Genomic DNA, 19,411 nt, shown 5'->3' on the forward strand with positions numbered 1-19,411 from the left:
TGTCAATAAATGTCTTTTTACCTCATTCAACAGTTACATTTCTCAAAAACAGGCGGTTTGGATCGTACGTTTTCCCAGATAATCCGTTTCTTCCCGCAGTTAAAAAAAAGCGCATCAACGACGTTCTACTGTATAACTCAGGTTGCTAGACCCTTCTAATGCTCTGTGTTCACAGAAAAGGCCAGCTAATTACACTGAGAGATCAGCCACTTTTTTAACTATTACTTTTAAAGGTACTGATTTGGTTGAAATGCTGGACTTGATAGTGTGCATTATAAAGAATGATGACAGCAGAATCCTCAAGAGTGAAGCTAGGAAATTTTGTTAATGAAAATCAGCAGACTCCTTTCACCATATACTGCTAAAACATATCCATGCATATGCACTGCACAAAGCACTGGGTACTAGTTATAGAACATGTTTAAATTAAGGTCATTCATATCCAACAGCAAAGGTGCCTGATTTAGATCAAGGGCTGTGCATGGCTTCATATTATCAGCAATAAAAATGTTTTCATCGGGGCTTCATTACTGGTTATCAAAGCTCCACTTGCTCAACCGTGTTAAGACAATGCCAGTCAAACAATGTAAGTGTTTTCAGCCAACAAAGATGTCAACATACATAAACCAATGTGCAATTCTGCTATGACCTCTCCAGATGAGCTAAATCTATGGGTTTTTAAATAAAAACTGGCAACCGGATATCATACCACAGTTATTGTTTCATTATAGCCTGCTATACCATTGTAAGTGGACCTAACTGTAGGTACCTACCTGTACCTTGAAATAACGAATGCTTTTCTTATGAGTGATTATGGAGTGCCGATCTAAATGAGATTTTAAGGCAGTATTAACTTCTACTTCATACTTTCATCTCCTGCTGTAAGCTTGTATGAATGCTGTCACTCCAGATAATTGAGCAATGCTTATAGAAATTTTATGCATAAACCAACACTCCCAGGCTCCCAAGGAACAATGCTCATAAACACGGAGCTTGTAGGCTCCAGATCAGCTTGTAAACAGTGATGCCAAGGAAGAAGCAGTAAAATACTTGGTGCAGAGACGTGAGTTTACCATTAAAGATAGCAGCCTGCAAGTCTATACAGCATGCAAATGTTATCTAAACAACAGCAGAGCACTGCTACCTAGCCATGAATCTATCCAGGACACTCGAAGCAGCACGAAGGTGAATGAGGAGCCATCGGGACAGGATAGATGTAGTATTATGATGACAAAGAAAGTTTACATAGCTAACCACAACCATAAACTTAGCTTGTTTTTTAACCTAAGCAGTAAAACTACCTAAGAAGTATTTCGCCAGTTAACTTGGCAGGTTTGTTCAAGAATGCATGGCGACACTGTAGCCCTAAAACTATTCAAACTACCTGAAGAGGCGCAAGTCAATTCAAATACTGCACTTGAACAAGTACATGAAGCTTCACTGAATCTTGTTATTTAGCAAAGAAATGTTGGGTGGTTTCATTGAAGAGCAAGCTTCAAGGACCCCATAAATGTCCTCTAGAGTGTCAAGTAGTCCCTGAACCCCTGTTTGAGAAGCACTGCATAAGATTATCAGGGTGGATGACGTATTTAACCATTTGTCCATATCCTTAGTTTTTGTTCTATCTTCCAAATAAGTTAATATAGAAGAGACGCATACATCGGAAATCGACCACTCTAAAATGCGACAGCTCCATTAAAAAAGTTAAAATTGTGCCACCTTAAAATTTGCACCACAGGCTGACCAGAATACACAACTTCTGCTCCTTTCTTCTGTGCAATAAAAAGACTACAGATACACAAGACCTAGCCGAGTTATGCTGCTTTCATAGATATACTAAACAATAGAGGAGTATTGACCAGCAGACAGAGACAAAATTTAGGGAGAGAGAAAAAAAAGGATTCACTGAACACTTGTACTTTTCGGTCAGCTGAACTTTTGCAATGGATGTCAACCTCAATGACTTGGTGTGGGAAGGACATGAAGCGACAACTGTGAAAGTGGCCAAAGGGGAACCACAGGAGTCAAGAGAGACGGTGAGGCATGAGACAGAAAAGGAGGGCACTAAGCAAAGAGAATGCTGATCAAGGAAGCTCTTGAGACACCTCCACATGCTGCTACAGATGTCCACGATGCAACTCCTGGGGCTATATCAGTGGTGTATGATGCTGGTGACGCTACTCTGAATTCTTATGCAACAAGACAGATGCCATCTACACCAGTAACATACTTACTCGCACACCAGAGGCAATCAAGGATGACAGAATAAATGAAGCCTCACTATTGTGCACACAGGCCCACCTTTTGCTGACCCGAAACTCTTTAAAAACTCTTCTACACACTGAATTAAGGCTTAAGGGGCACTGACCCCAAATTGAAATTGACTTATAATGATATATTACCTCATTCTAATGTCAAGGAGGCTGCCTTCACTGAAAATGGAGCATTTACAAGCTAGAAGAGAGGCCAAAAACTGAAATACAGGTGTCGCCACCACTGACTGCTTTTGCAAGCAAACAGAGGTGACATCAAGACAGTTCTTTATGTGCAGATCCCTGAGGCTATGAGTCATGGCCACTCAGTTACATATGGTGATCACAGAGTCCTGTTTGGTCTTGACATCATGAGTCTGAATCAAGGGCCATGAAAATTTTTACGCCCAATTTTCTCAGTCAAGAGTACATCGTCTACAAGCAGACAAACACCAGCATAGCTGGAAAGAGTCATACAATTGATATTTACTAAGAACAAAAATCGGATTGAGTTGTCCTGGAAGTCCCTCAAAATTTATCGTCTTTTGTTTCACAATAACGACATCTGATTAGCCTAAGGAGTTTTTATGGTACATTTGAGATGGCCACACTGCACATTTACGACAATACTTCATGGTGTAGTATTTTTACAGATGCTAAGGCTACATTATTTTTGATTCTCATCTCCCAAAATGTGAACTTTGCTATAAACTGTTAGAGACTAAAACAGAGATGTGTGTAATATTCTATCATCTTAGAATATACTCTTCCTAGGAGCACATATCAAGTAGCGGTGATGATCACAGATACTCCATTGTCCGTTTTAAGTGCCTGTAGAGTCATTCATGATGATAAATGTTCCCAGTGATGAGCCCCCACAATACCTTAATGTCAAAGCAATAGCGAGTGTATGCTAACTAGCACCACAGCTAATGAATAAAAGGCAACTGCTGCCTTGACTAGAATGTTGAAACCTTGCGTTATTATGCGAGAGAGGATTTCCAAGTGCAAATAATACTACAAAGAGGCATCTCTAAAGACTTCATTTGATTTTCTTCCTTGAAGCTATAAAATTGAAAAACTAATAGCTGAAATAGTGCTATTTCCAATCATGTAATACTTTAGGAAACAAAAAATAGTTGTGCAACTTCTACAATGGCACAGTCTTGCAATATATAACAAACGTGAATCACAGTCGGTTCAGCACTTTGACAAAAAGGTTTGTTACTGATAAAAATACTGACGAGAGAGTTACAGCCTTGACTATTCTGAGAAAGAATGTTAGCAGCTATTATTTATATTCTCTTTGCTCTTTTCCTCGCATCTTCCATATATAATGCCAAGTGGCTTCAGTGGCCACAAAAAAGTATATTGATATCATAGATAAGTATGTCCTGTATTTTTCTTTTTTCTCTCATTATCATAATTTTTTTCTGTGCCTCTGAAAATATATCAGACAGCACAGTCAGGTTTCCAACAGCTATATGGCACTTCTAGTCCTACCACACTAAAATCTTGAGCTTAACTGCGAAACTTCAAGAAACAAGTGTACCAAAATAAAACCGGGTCTCCAAATTAGCAACAGTTATTGCAAGGAAGCAATGTTTGTTCCACTTTCTGAAATACACAGCAGCATGTGTCTCCCTAGGAAAATTCTCAAACATTAGCTGAGACTTCAATGACTTTAACCAGGGCACATCACCATTCTTGAAGAATCCAGATACAAGGTGAAGTCACCAAATACTAACAGAATACACCCCTCCAACAAAAACCAAAGCTAGCATTCTCATTCATACACTTAAAGAAACAATAACAACACAAGCGCAAAACTATAAAATTGCCAGCAGATAAAGCTTAGCAGGCATAAGACTAGCATTCACTGGTGCGTTTTTATGGAAGAAATGTCTTTCTTTTTCAATTTTTTTAACCGCACCCCTAGGAGCATTTTAGACTGCGGTACTCTCACACTATTTGTGTTCACATAGAACCATCATATCCCATGCGGCGCCAGCCAATGTTGCCGGCCACACGGTCAAGCAGTCCTCCCAGCCTCCGCTCCCGGCTTCCAAGCCGAAAGCCATCCGTCTCGAGGCTGAAACTGAGTCTGTTCAAACCTGAGCTTAGGCCAGAGCTCAGGCTAGGGCCCAGGCCGATGTCGAGTTCAGCTCGGTCTGCTGGCAGCTCACCACTCTTGAGCTTGACATGGCACTTTTCGACGCGTAGCACTTGCCTCGATGCGTCAGAAGATGCAAAGCCGCTGTCACTCATTGAGTGCCGATACTTCCTTGGGTCTCGTCGCCTGGTTGGAGTGCTATTCCGGCGATGACGCTCCTCTTCATTCCTCCCGCAGTTCCCAGCAATGCTACAAAACAAAATAAAACCAGAAGGAAATGCTATACTGGGGCTTGACTGTTCAACCACCTCTTCCAAGAAAAATGGAAAAATGAAAGGTTGACAAACTTCAACACAACAGAACAATATACAAATGGGAATTAGAAAGTCAATAAGAAATATACTGAACAAGAGAAAGTACACCTGGTACTTTCACAGCACCTTGCATAGAATTTTTGAGCAGTAATAAACTATACAGTGATGAATTACCACACAGAAATGAAATATGCCAGGTTCAACCTGAAGTGTGCAGCCACTCTTTTCTCAATTTTTTTTTTTTGTAATCATGGGGAACTGCCAACTGCCCATGCCCTGTTCGCTAGTGCAGCCTACTCATTGCATCTTGAAATTTTTACTTTCAGATTCCTTCAAATTGAAAGGACTAGAGAAAAAAAAAGAGCTACCTTTGACTGCTTACGTAAATGAAACAAAATGGACAGAAAAAACTAGACAAGAATATTACACTAGGGTGAGCACTGAGCACACATGCCACAGCTAAAAGTCCCTCCCAACACATTATGATATTACCTCGACAAAGCTTTATACAAATCCTGAAGTCGTATATAGAAGAAAGCAAAAAGATCTACAACAAGAGGCATAGGAAGAAGGCAATGAAGAACAAGGGAAGCTACAAAACACTAAACAATGAAAAGGTGCCCTTGACTAAACTTTCAGAGGCAATTGCATTACTATTTCCCCCACGGAATATCATCACTGTGGGTCACCAATCACACCAGGGTATATCATATGTACAGTAGAAATTCAGGCACCAGGTTTAAGCTGCCTTGAGATCATGATCCTCCACTATTTGCTTTTGCATGTCTTGTTTCCCGACAGGGAAAGCTGCAGCTTAGGCAGGGGCATAAGTCATGAGAGCTCATTAAAATCCTAGCACAAACTCTTGAGATAATGCAATCCACTTTGAAATGCTAGAATGAAAATATGCAAATTAAATTATCCGTTAGGCTAGCCACATGGCACCAGTGCATGGCAGCAGTGCTTGGTTAGATCTTAAGGAAGCATTACATGAAGTTTGTTAGCATAGCCAGCATTGTTTGGTTGCTTGATAATGTACAGAAAGTGGGATTGTTTAGAGCTAGAGCCTAATATACTCTTCTTATGCGAATAAATGTTCTCCTATAGTGGCGAAGAAAAATGCAAGTCACAACTGAATCATGAGGCCTTTTAAAGATGCATTATTGACACAAGCTATTATAGTGGAGAAACATACTGCGGTATACAGATAGCACATGCGCATGTTTTACACATTGAATTTTTCATGTATCGCGCAAGCGGCCGTTGGCAGATCACATGTTCATTGGCCTATAAAAAAGGCACTGCATCAATAAATGTTGTTCTGTTCCAGCCTGGCGTCCGACCGATACACAACAGTTGGCGAAGAGGCACCGACGGCGATGGTCGTCGGCAGGATCGGCGAGTATCGTCTTGGCACAAACGCGTCATGGGACGAATACGTCGAGCGCCTGGGAATGTTCTGCGAAGCAAACCAGATAACGAAAGAAGAGCAGAAAAGAGCAGTCCTGTTACGCTGTTGCGGCGAAGAAGTGTACGGGCTCATCGTAACTTTGGTGAAGCCAGCAAGACCGACAGCAGCAACCTACGAAGAAATGAAGACTGCTATTCGCAAGCACCTGCATCCAAAGCCTTCGGAGCTGTATGCAAGGTTTTTGTTCTACAGGCGAAACCAGGCTGCCGAGGAATCGGTTGCAGACTACGTAACAGCGCTTCGGAAGCTAGCCGAAGACTGCGGTTTTGGCAGCGCCCAGCTTCCGTTGGACATCATGGTGCGGGATTGTTTCGTATGTGGACTCCGGAACGAAGGGGTTCAACAGCGACTTCTCGCAGAACACAACCTTACGTTTAAGGTTGCGTATGACTTGGTCACAACTGCAGAAGCAACCACCAAGCAACAGCGAGACATACACACGCACGGCCAATACGAGACAGACTGCCAGGACATGATACAAGGAACCTGTACGAAGCAAGATACCTCAGCGAAGGGGTCCAGCTGTTACCGGTGCAACGGTAAGCACGCTCTGCATTTATGCTGTTTTAGAAAGGCGGACATGTTTCAACTGCAAAAGGGTTGGACATATAGCTAAAGCTTGTCGATCGAAAGACGATAGTAGAACGGCTCAGAAGACAGCGTATGAGCAAAAGAAGAAAGGAGATAAGAGCAAGGGCGTGTACGAAAGAGTGCGCTGTTTTCCTTGTGCGAAGTAAATGAGCAAGAACAGAAGTTCATGGTTCAAGTAGTGACTGAAGGGCAAGAAGTTCCGATGGAGGTTGATTCTGGTGCGTCGTGCTCAATTGCGAGTGAAGATACGTTCCAGGTTATTGAGGGGAATCACAGTAAAATACCACTGCAAGATTCTGGAACAACTATCGTAACCTGGTCAAAGGAGACATTACCCATGCTGGGTCGAGCAACTGTCTTGGTGGAATTCAAAGGCTGGAAGGTAAAGCTGCCTTTGCTCATAGTACAGAAGCAAGGCAACAGCCTTATTGGGCAAAACTGGTTTAACCCGTTAGGCATTGGCTTGCGGGGAATACAGCAAGTAAACGTGGAGGACGTGCCTTCACAATTCTCCGAGGTGTTTCGCAGAGACCTTTCTGGCTTCACCGGATTGCCAGTTCACATCGAACTGAAAGATGATGCCCAACCGGTGTTCCTCAAGAGTCGACCAGTTCCATTGGCCCTCAAGGACGACATGGCCAAGGAAGTGGACCGCTTGGTGCAACAAGGGGTATGGGAGCCCATCAACTACTCCAACTGGGCAACAACACTGGTAGTGGTAAGAAAAAAAGACAGAACTTTACGTCTTTGCGGTGACTATCGCAGCACCGTAAACAAAGCAATTAAAAGCAATGGATACCCTCTGCCCAAAGCAGCTGAAATGCTCATAGCTCTCGGTTCAAGCAAGTTTTTTACCAAGTTGGAGCTAGCCCAAGTTTATCAGCAGCTTACGCTAGACGACGAGTCGGCTGAGCTGCTCAAAGTTAACACGATAAAGGGACTGTACAAGGTTAAACGGCTGCCATTTGGCATTTCAGACGCACCTTGGGTGTTTTCAACGAGTCATCGACACGCTGTTAGCAGGCATTCCCGGAGTGAAAGCTTATCTGGGTGACATATTAATCTCTTAATGTAAAGCAGAACAGCATGCAGAGAGATTAGAGACCGTACTATCGTGTCTGCAGAAGGCACAGTTACGAGTAAACAAGGACAAGTGCGAATTTAACCAGACAAGTATCGAATTCTTGGGCCACAGGATTGATGGCGCAGGAATACATCTGAGCCGAAGCAAGACGAACGCCATCCAACAAGTGCCTGCGCCCGCAAGAAAAAAGGAGCTGCAAACCTTTTTGGGGTTGCTGAACTTTAACAGCAGTTTCCTCAACGGCAAGACTGAAGTGGCAGAACCACTTCATCGACTGCTCGACCATGACCACGAATGGAAGTGGACAGGTGAGCATCAGCGGGCTTTTGAGAGACCAAAAAATTTGCTTAGCTCAGACTCTGTACTTGTGCCCTACGATAGCAAGCGTCCTTTAATTTTGTGCTGCGACGCATCTCCTGTGGGGGTGGGGGCAGTGCCAGCCCATCGTGCGAATGACGGGAAGGAGCAGCCTATAGCTTATGCTTCACGCACTCTTGGCGTCAGTGAACGTAACTATGCTCAGATTGATAAAGAGGGTTTGGCTGTGTTCTTTGGTGTAAAAAAGTTCCACCAGTACCTGGCTGGACGACAATTTACAGTGGTAACAGACCACAAGCCGTTACTAGACCTGTTTAATACAGACAAGCAAATACACGAAGTTGTGTCGCCCCGAATGCTTCGTTGGATTTTACTGTTGTCTGCGTATAACTACCACCTTGAGTACAGATGAGGCCTAGATAACTCCAAAGCCAATGCATTCAGTCGTCTGCCAGCTCCGGCAGACGAGGACGAGTGAAGACCACCTGGGGACGTGCTGTTGTTGGAAGTGGTCGACTGCTTGTTGCGCTGATCAAAAAGGACAACATTGTATACGTGGTAAAGGAATGGCTGCTTAGCAGCTGACCGTCAACACAAGTGGACAGCAAGTTTGCACCTTGTGAGGTGAGAAAGTCGGAGTTGTCAATGCATCATGATTGCATACTGTGAGGGAATCACGTCATAATTCCAACCGCAGCAAGAGAGAATGTGCTCCGACTCCTGCATGCAAATCATCCAGAGATGAGTGCCACGAAAGCATCAGCTAGCGGGCTCATGTGGTGGCTGAAGATGGACCACGAAATTGAAGAGTTTGTTCGGCACTGTCATCCATGCTAGAGTAACCGGCAAAGCGATCCTAAGGCTCCAGTGCATTAAAGCATTAAAGAAGCATTAAAGATGCAGCAGGAAGGTTCGACGCAGTGCAAGATTTCCCAGTTTCTGTTTAAGCAACACACGACGCCACATTCGGTCATGGGAAAATCGCCAGCAGAGTTAATGTTCGGGCGAAGACTGAGGTCAGCGTTAGACAGACTCCATCCGGACCGGCAACACGTGCCTGAGCTACAACAACCGGAGACTAAGAGGTTTCGTGTCGGTGACACGGTCTACGCTAAAAGCTTTTGTCCAGGTCAAAGCTATAAGGCTGCCAGGGTTGTGGCAGTCAGAGGTCCAGCGTCGTACGTGGTACAGCTAAACAACGGCGAGCGTCATCACAGGCACCACAACCAGTTGAGGAGCGCCTGGACATGGCTCGAAGTTGACCCAGTCACAAGTGAGGACTACCACGTCAGGCTTTCTCCTGCAGCCAGGCAGCCACAGCCGCTGTCTGCTAGCCCAGAAGCAAACCCAGGGGCGAGTCCGGGCCAAGCCACCCAAGTACCGGTCGAGCCGCGATGATCAACACGTGTTCGACGACCTGTCATGCATTATGGCATTGATGTCTAGCCAGTCAGTTTTGGATTGTGCAAATCTTAGAAGAAAGGAGTGTGCTGTACTGATAGCACATGCGCATGTTTTCCACGCTGCATTTTTCATGTATCGCTTATCAGCCACGCAAGCGGCCGTCGGCAGATCACATGTTCATCGGCCTATAAAAAAGGCACTGCATCAATAAATATTGTTCTGTTCCAGCCTGGCGTCCGATCGATACACTACACATCCGGCATGTCAGCAGAGCTTTGTAAGCTCACGTGATCACCATTTGCGCCTCCATAGCTCCCAGCAATGGCACACCATACTGCACCCTTGCAATCTGCGCAAAACTGGTCACAAATGGAATAGTTCTTAACAAGAACTAGTTACCATAAAATTGCAATGTAATTAACCATGCCTTCTGCACTGGAGCAAATGAGGTTCTATGTAGCGCAACAGCTACTCAACATAGCAATTAAATGGAACTAAAAAATTTCTATACTCATTTAAGAGTTTGATCTCCACATATGACAAGAGACTGCAACTGCTCTCTCCTCCAATGACTTGCAATGGTCTAGCTACTGAGGGGGACTCCCAGAGCTTCAGCCCTTACCCAGGGGATGCATTCCCCGCAAGAGAGTGTGAGCGCAGACTAGAGGCGCCCTGATCACTCAGTGAGTCCTCCGAGCTGGAGTGGAGCGAGAATGCAAGTCTGTGGCGCCGGTGCTCCTTGAGGCGGCTCCGTCCAGTCGAGGCAGAGCTGCCCCCCAACTCTGAGGCAAGGTGGGCCAGGGCTTCATCCTCCTCGCTTGACAGGTCCCCATCGGCAGGCGACGACAGCAGTCGTCTTGGTGCAAACGACGACAGCGGGGAACCACTGCGTGCAGCTGACAGCATGGATGCACCCCAGCAGCCGTCGCCTCCAGAACCTGCATGACCAACAAGATTAAGCAACAGCATGAAACAGCTCCGATTACAAACAGATTGTGCCTCTTAAAAATTTGCAAGAACTACAAAAAAATTTAGGAATAGCTTCATAACTATTTCCAACTCATGAATAATCTTATAGACAGTTTCAAAATACTGTAAACATGGATGGTGCTGAAGCTGTTTCAACAGAAGACTTACAAAGGCTTCTACATACTAATTTTATTATTAGTATAATCTTTTAGGTGGTCAGTCATGGTTCAAGGATACACAGAAAACAGCAAATCTCCCAGTTTTTGGGGGAGCACGTAACTAGACAACCAAACAGCGTCACATGAAAACAAGCTCCTAATGGGAACGCATATGAGGATGCATAATAATATATATAAATATACACACACACACACTACATGATGCATTCGTTTTGTTATGATAAATTTCTGAACTAAAAATGCAGTAATCTCTATCATAGAATATGAGCACATTACAGTAAACATTCAGGGCTTAGATAGAGCACTAAAGTTCATTGTGCTTCATAATAAACCATGTATATTATTTTTCAGTAATCAATATAAAAAAAATGCTGCGCATTGCAGTAAATGGTAGCTCATCATAAATAATGTTACTGTAAAATTCCCTGAATGCCAGTAAAGAATTTTTAAATTTCAGAGATGACGTATTATTCTAAAATGTAGCCAGCCAATATGTGGCATGTCAACGAAGATGTGAGCCATGACCATCATTCACGCTCACCTGGGCCCATGTGACATCAAGGCAGACACAGTGCTTTACAGTCTCAAAAGAAAGCAGTGGTAATAAACAACAAATAATCATTCATGATGCAATGAGGTAAATGAGGTTCAATACCATTAGTTTTTGTTCAAAAGCCACTTTTCATATGGTATGCTAATGGAGTGATCTGCCACCATAAAAACTTCAGAACTTTATGCTGCAACGGGCCTTACTTCGGCACTTTGATTGGTTTGATCTGTTATCAGTAAGTTCAGCCTACAGTCTAGATAATGCCAAGTGTACACTAATGGTTCAGCAGTTGATATCATCATAAATGCCTCAAAACCTCCCATAAAATGATAAAAAGAAGGATCTGGGGAGTGCCGTTCACCTAATTCCAACTTACTGATGCATACGTTGTTCCTGGAACTTCAAAATTCGGTTAGAAAATTTTCCAACCACTAACTTGTTCTCTCAACTTCACTTGGCAGACATACAAAAATGTTAGCATCCGATTCATTATTATCACTGGGAATTTTCTTTTTTAAGTTCATTTTTTATTGCCCAGTGTCGCAACCATACAACTACAGGATCCCATTCGTAAAACTCAGTTTGCCATACTAAGCACTTCGCTCATCTAAGATGCTTACAGGGGTGGGTGAAAGTGGCTGCATGCACTTAAAAGCATCAAACAGTACACCACAGTAAAAAACCACCACTACAAAAGCACAACTAGTGTGTGAGGATAGTTGTCTCTCTCGTCACCAGACATTATTAGAACGCGAGTGGTTCTTAGGTATTTGTGATGTTATCCGTCCATGTCAGAGAGCAGGTTTCACTGCAGTGCATTCTTTTTCCACAGTGTGAAGCAAGATTTGCTGAAGCTGTCAAGCAGGATTGCACACAAGGGGCAAGACTACTTTTTCTACAGTGCCATTCTGTCACATATTTTAGGATTGTCATCTGTCACTTTTTATGGTGGTAGTTTTTACACTAAGACATCTCTTTACACTAACTGACACCTCTAGGTATACACGAGGAAGCTTCTGGACACCAACATGAGTAGCTTGCATTCTATGCCTCCAGATGATTTCTCTATGTGCACCTCTATCAGTACATGTGTTTTTATGGGACATTACTACAACATCTACTCACATTCCCCTAAGCACAGAGTTTACACACCTGCGTACATTTTTGCTCCATGACCTGTGCGTGCAAAGTTTCCTGCAGGTGCCTGCATCAGCAACAGAGTACTCACGTGATCGACGGTGCGTGGGCCGGCGAGTTGGAGAGAAGCTACCAAAGAGGCTGCCCCGCTGACGCCAGGACTCAGGCAGCAGGTCCTCTGAGAGGCGGCGGGCCCGGCTCGGAGCCGAGTGGGCCTCTCGTCGAGACAGTGGGATGTCATCTCTGTAAGGTTGAGCGGCCAGCCGCAGAACAACCTCAACTTGCTTAGGTGCGCTTCCTTCTGGGTGCACCCGGTGGCTTAGCTGTGTCGCTCTGGGCTCCAAGACGCAGCGCTGCAGAGAAGAGAGACATACTGCATGAACAATGTCACCATAAAGTAAACAATATGCAGACCCCAGGAGAGTTGATGGGCTCATTCAGCAGTCCACTCAATCAAACTCACCTGAGCTCAACCTTTAAACGGGGTCATGTATGTGGAGTGAAAACAGCACAATACCGCATTTTTTTCTCACACCAGGCTTATTCAGTGCTGATTTTGTAAGTACTACCGCATACAATGAGCACTTGTGCTGGCAGAGCAAGTTCTTGTGGAGCATGGTAAATAAGTCCTTCGATTACATTTGTGTGTACCACAGTCTCTGCGATCAGCTTCAGGCCAAAGTGAGTTGAACCTGTGTTTCAGTCCATGTGATGCACACTGAACCCACTTGATACTGGACCTGTGCAAGACTGAGTGACTCCAGTCCAAGAAACCATAAGTCATCATTAGGGCACATTGTTCCAATCCTGGCTCTAAGTGAGTCAAGCCCCTGAAAGTCAGCGTGTACATGCGTGACTCCAATTGTGAGAGATCCCAAGCATGCCCAAGTTTGAGTGAGCCCAGGAAGTGTTTAATCATGTGTGAGCCTGAGTGAATCTGGTGCAGAAATCATAACCTGCAGAAGATATATCATACTGTATCGCAGAAAGTTTGAATCCTGTCCAGGCCATAAACTAAATAAGAAAGCCAACAGTGTTCTTCAACTATTTATATCTATTTACTGTGCTCCAGTTCAGTAGTAAAGAAAGCATGGTTGCGCACCACAGGGTCACAAGAGCATATGCGCTTGCCGGACTTGTGACGTGCAAAGCATATCCAAGGAAGGACATCTCTGTAGTCTAATGGAGCAAGATATGGCTCATTACAAATTTATTCACTCAAACTCATGGCAGCAAATTATCATGACCTAAGAAAGTAGCAATTCAGAAAATGGCAATAGTTCCAAGAAACAACCTTGAGAAAAAGTGTCAAGGGTCACAGGGAGAACGTAGAGATTGCACTACTGAAAGAACAGGACTAAAAGGCTCACCTCATAATTGACTATGCATGTGACAACTGTTTCCGGAGCGATACCAATGCACCATCTGTCCATCACAAAAGGTGGCTGCAAAGGCAAAGTGTACAGCAAGCTTTACTATAAAAGCAAGCAGAGCGTAGCTAGTTGCACCATTTGTAGTATATTTAACAGGATATGCAGTTCTATGTATAGTACTTTCCGAAGGATAGTGACAAATTAGGCAGCACGCAAAACCTCAAATGTGGCTGCAGCACAGAACATCCAATGCTTGGTTTATGCGCAAGTTGTTGGAGAACCTATGTCATTTGGCATTACATCCTGGTGTCTGAAATCTGCAAAAGACTCACTGACTTTCCAAAACAATGTGCTGCAAAGTAGCAAGAAAGCTTGTCAGTAAAAGGACAACGACCTCAGCAGTCCCATCTGAGCTCCACAACCATGTGTCATGCAGAATGTCACACATCTCCAAAGGTTTTAAAAACAACACACTAACAGTTATAAATTTAAAAGCTAAAAAACCATTCCCTCACCTATGGATTGTAACATGAACTGAATTATTCAAAGCTGTTTGAAGCCAATGGTGGGTGTTGTAAGAGCAACGTGTAGCTCGAGGGGTGAGCACAAATCTGTTACCTAACTACCAAAGAAATGGTTACTTGACATTGCATGGCCTGCACATCATGCAATTGTAGTTCAGCAAATTGACAAAAACAAACAGGAATTGACATTCAGTACAAAAAGGCTTAAGCTAAAGAACCAAAAAAACAGTTTTACAAATTCACCAGCCTTGTAGCATGAAAGAAATCAGAACCAAAGTCACTGACCATAAATGGAGATTGAATCACAAAAAAAGCTTGTTTGCAGAGATTCATGAAGAAATAGAACATTCTTTATGTGCAAGTCCCACTGTAAAGCTCCATTAAACATGAATTTTAATATCACCATTAAAGTGTTTTGAGCAATGACATAGTAGAAGGCTCCAGGTTGAACTATACTATAAGACTGCATAAGGCGAAAAGCACATGCACTTATAAAAAGTATGTAACTAAGCAAGCAGCGTAAGCACTCTTTGTTCCATGCAGTAAAACTTCTCCAAAGCCAAAGGGAGCAAAGAGACAATTTCCTGAACCTTTAGAAACTTCTGAATAGTGCCCCAACTATGCCAATGCCCTATGCCAATCTGCAGCACTGTCTCTTTCAGTGCCCAGAAGACCTCCGAACTACCTTCTTCCCCTTTCACCCCCTCCTACATGGAGTTCCTGGCTGGCATCGAACCAACAAGACTACCAGTGTGTTCTGGTGCTCCATGCCCAGGATATTTTGAGCGCTTAATGTGCTTAATGTGCCGCTCTTTAGTAAAGTGCTTTTCTCTCTCTCTCTCTTTCTACAAGTAGCACACAAGCTACAATATAACATCCAGAGACACGCTCCAGACATTCATAAAGGAGACTACAAATATTTTACAGATAGTGCACAGAAACACCACATGGCATCTTCCGCTTATGCCCGTCCAGTTAAGATATGCATAGCCTCTTGCAAATGAACCCTCTAACCCACCTGAGCGATGCGCGTGAGGAAGAGCCCAGACTGGGCACACTCGAAGGTGACGTTGCTAATGAAGCGGGCAGCACCATCACTGGCCAAGTGTGTCTCGCCCGTGTCCAGCTCCACGAAGGCTTTCCACTTATGCTCGCGGGGGCTTGCGCCCAGCCGAACGTGTGTGCCAAAGAGCAGCGTCAGTCGCAGCAGCGCTTGTTCTGAGGCGGGAGCTGACTTTGATGGTGCCCTGGAGCCCAGGGACCCAAAGGATGTCATTGATGCAAGGCTCACAGATCCCAGGGCGGACGACCCAAAGGTGGAGGAGCTGCGGTCATGGCTCAGGGACTGGGAGAGACAAGGCCACCAAATGAGCCAGCAAGCTGACATGTTTGCATAAGCAGCAAAATGTAGAGTGGAAACTAACATAGTAAAGAGGTGTTCCGTAGCGGCCAGAATAATATGGAGTGTGCTTTGTCAATCAAAGTCCTCTCGTGTGTTACCTGACAATAACTGAGTAGTATTTAATAGCTGTGCAAGTAAGCGCCACTAATGCACTTATGCTTAAACATAGCAAACCTTCCTATACCCTTTCACAAAACAAGGAAAAAGTTAGATTGAGGCAGCATACCTCATATTATTCTGACCATGATTGCACATGCACGCATTCATACATGCACATACGCAAAGAAAAAAAGGCAGAAAGGAAAGATGTACCAAAAACCAGTATGCAAAGCCTCAATTCTGAAAGTGTGGACTCCATTTAGGTCAATTCTGCTAAGCTGATTCACTTCAAAGCTAAAGAGTTCAGGGACCCTTATTTAGTTTCGCATAGAAAAAATGCGAAAAGAACTCCGCTTAGCATGACACATTTACACTTCCACATTGGTTGAAACAAACTGTGACCAACTAGCATTACATAATTCCAAGAGGACGGCTGCTTTGTGACTGTGTTAAGTTTTATAAGTGAATAAAAAGCAATAAGAAAAGCAAAGCAGTATAAGTCAACGAGCTTGTTCAAGCAGTGTGTTTTCTGCCTGGCAAGGCAAATACAGCAGAATCTGGATGACATGATCATGGACGAAATGAATTGGTAAAATTCCCTGGCTTAAGTGCTTTGTGTACAATATGCAGAAATTCAGATGTTACACTCTCCCACATCACTAGAGTTGATATGAACGCGGGAGTTGTGACTGCAACCACGAGCACTAAGAGCCGCCCTTGCCAGTCATGCAGTATATACTGCGATCTCCAACAGCTGACATGTGGTGCACGCATCGCCAACACCGTGATAGCTAGTCATGCAGTACACACAGCGGGCGCCGAGTGGTTGCTGTGCAGCCGTAAATAAATCCCGTCAACCATAAACAGACTTGTTTAAATGTGTTTCTCCTACTTCATGCAAATCTTGCTCGTTTTTGGATGATACAAAATTTGAATGATATGGATATTTTTGCAATATCCTGCGAGATTCGTATCACTGAGATTCTACAGTAGTGAATGATAGTGTCCTCTCATATGAAATGCAATTAAGTTTGCCCTCCTATTTAAACACTACAACAGATTTTCCAGAAACTTTACATTTGTTAGCATCTTTGGAAAATGCCCTTTTAAGACAAAATGGGGCAGTCGTCCAAGAAAAAGATGGAACCCGAGAAATCTAATTGCTTGACTAACAGTGCTGTATGAGATGGTAAAAAATATTTTTCAGATTCCCTTATAAATGTTTCCTAGTGAACTCTACTCATCCCTGCTTCTCTCATTAACAGTTTACTAAAAGTGACTTTTTGCTCTTGGATATAATGTCGTATTTCAGGCACCTCCAATCGGCTGCACCTCTGAGATGTTTGATAGGTTCATAAGATCTTGTTATGTTTGCCTAAAAAGAAGTCTACTCTATAGGCAATAAGGACTGCATATGACTTCACACTAACAAGCCCGAAGCCTTTACTGAGTAGTTACTATACAAGTAAAACAGTTTTCTTGTATTTAAAAACTGGAGTCATTGCTTGGTCTTCAACTTAAAATTTTGAAAAAGAAGACAAAAGGCAAAAACACAGTTCTGCTATGGGAGCTAGATGAGTCACTCTGGGCATGTTTTGAGGATAGTGGCTAGCTCTTTAAGAACAAAACAATACCTGTTGTATCCCGAATGCTTCTAAGGCACAGGAAGATTTCAGTTAATGGTCCTTTTTGTAAAATCTTCAAATATCAGAATTAGATAACTTCACAGTAAAGAGGGTCGCTATAAAAGTGCCTTTATTAGATTACATTTTCTCTGCACTAGCTGCAACATTGTGTTCATCACAACTGAATTTGGGCATGGACAAGCACAAATGAGTCAACTCGGAAACACTCCTCCTTCTATCAACTAAAGTATGCCTGCTAAAATGATTGTGAAGAATATTAAAAAACAGAAGCTCTGTCTTAATGCAAACATCTAATTTAACGAATGCAGCACAGAAGGCCTACCTACTACCATTTCAATGCCATTAGTGCAGCTAAAAGCATGCCAATTTTCACACTGCACACCAAAATGCTACAGCTGGTCTCAGGAAACAATGACACCACAAAGGGATGAGCGTGCTTTAATGATGCTGCCTTGCCTTACTCTATCTTGGGCAAAATGTTCACTGCTGGTACTTGACAATAAAAAAACTGCTGCATGGTTGAATACAAAGTATATGATATAACAATGAAAGCCCACAAAACACTAGGAGCCACTAGACTCATTTTGCGCAAAACCAAACTTACCTCACGCTGCGAAATCTCAAACTTGCGCCTGTTCTCCATGGCGAGCTTTTCAATTTCATCCTGGAAAGGTGATTGATGCAAACGACAACGGCGTAACTTATTTGGACAAAGATCCACCACAGCAGGCCTTGCATGGCCTTTGCAGCAGCTTACATAACTAGAAGGATGAACGTACCAATGGCACCTCTTCAGCCTTATAATTTACATCCAAGTAAACACTGTCGTGATTAATGTTACCAGTACAGGAGATTCCATTTGCTGACACTAACCTTGCTAACACCTGCTTCACAAATGAAATGGCCAGTACGGCATGGGAACATGCAAAGGAGCACCGAGTCTTACTTCTGTTTCTGTCATGTGTGTCACATTGACCATGGTTTCAGAACGGGTCAGTGATGAAACTCAGTCACATGATATTTGAAGCACAAAATTTTCCTTCAAAAATAAAAATGCAAAATGTTTCCCGCGGAGCTCAAACTATTTATTGAAAATGTCTTCCTTTTCGGTTTTACATTTTCACAAAAACAAAATCTGGAAAAAGGATCATTCGGAGGACACTTCTCGAGTTTGCGAAGCTGCTGTTGTAAGTAGTGAGAGGAGAAAAACAGATGCACATCACCGGACAGCATGCACGAAAAGATAAAAAGCTTCCTTGGCCCATACCATCAGTGCCAACCTATGCCCCAATGGAGCAATGCCCATGTCTTTCAGGTGCTCCACCGTGAGAAGCAGCAGCCTCTTGCCTGCAATGTGCTCGCTTCGAAACAGTTCAGCATACTGTTCCAAGTCCTTTGTGGCCTCTACACAAGAGCAAACCAGACAGCATGTAAACACAGTAATGAAGTTATGCATGATGAGCTTCAGGGAAGACAGCATGAAACACAGGGACCAACAAAAAACAATGAGATGCTGTTACGAAACAGAGGCTCATAGTAGGCTTTATGCATGCAGGTACACCTTGTGACGGCTGCTGACTCATTCTAATGAATTGCAGATGTAAACAACTTCCAGTACACTCAAATTCAAAATTCATTCAACAGTGTTTCTGCACGGGTTATCTCTACTGAAAGCTGTTGACAAGCACGCTGATGAGACCCAGATAGTTGTTTCAATGCCGCGTACAGAAGACTCATCATAAAATGAAGACTCTGATAATGATGTGTAAATGAGTATGGTTAACAAAAATTAGCAAGCTACACTGCCACCCTCTAGCACACACTGAGCTTATGGTTACAGGTCTATGATTTATTGCCTACCACACCACTATCTACACGGTATGCTTAACAAAAAAAAAGCATAGCCACCACAAAATGCACACAAAAACAATTGACCGCACTCCTTGGCCATCTGAGCTTTGTGAGTTTAGTGTTCAAGCACTAAA

At 43.4% G+C, this 19,411-nt stretch overlaps 1 protein-coding gene across 1 annotated transcript in view; it reads right to left on the reverse strand.

The window, feature by feature from the left end:
• Window positions 1-510: 510 nt before the first annotated feature.
• Window positions 511-19,411, reverse strand: part of LOC144125329 (mitogen-activated protein kinase kinase kinase 20-like) — a 37,042-nt gene continuing 18,141 nt past the window's right edge. The window contains exons 15-21 of the mRNA XM_077658608.1: window positions 18,694-18,830; window positions 18,031-18,090; window positions 15,298-15,624; window positions 13,753-13,827; window positions 12,474-12,735; window positions 10,170-10,485; window positions 511-4,614 (exon numbers count right to left, since the gene is read on the reverse strand). Of these exons, the coding sequence (XP_077514734.1) occupies window positions 4,230-4,614; window positions 10,170-10,485; window positions 12,474-12,735; window positions 13,753-13,827; window positions 15,298-15,624; window positions 18,031-18,090; window positions 18,694-18,830 (1,562 nt within the window). The 3' untranslated portion in view covers window positions 511-4,229. The remainder of the gene's footprint in view (window positions 4,615-10,169; window positions 10,486-12,473; window positions 12,736-13,752; window positions 13,828-15,297; window positions 15,625-18,030; window positions 18,091-18,693; window positions 18,831-19,411) is intronic.

Source organism: Amblyomma americanum, chromosome 3 (assembly GCF_052857255.1).
Source record: "Amblyomma americanum isolate KBUSLIRL-KWMA chromosome 3, ASM5285725v1, whole genome shotgun sequence".
NCBI classification, from domain to species: Eukaryota; Metazoa; Arthropoda; class Arachnida; order Ixodida; family Ixodidae; genus Amblyomma; species Amblyomma americanum.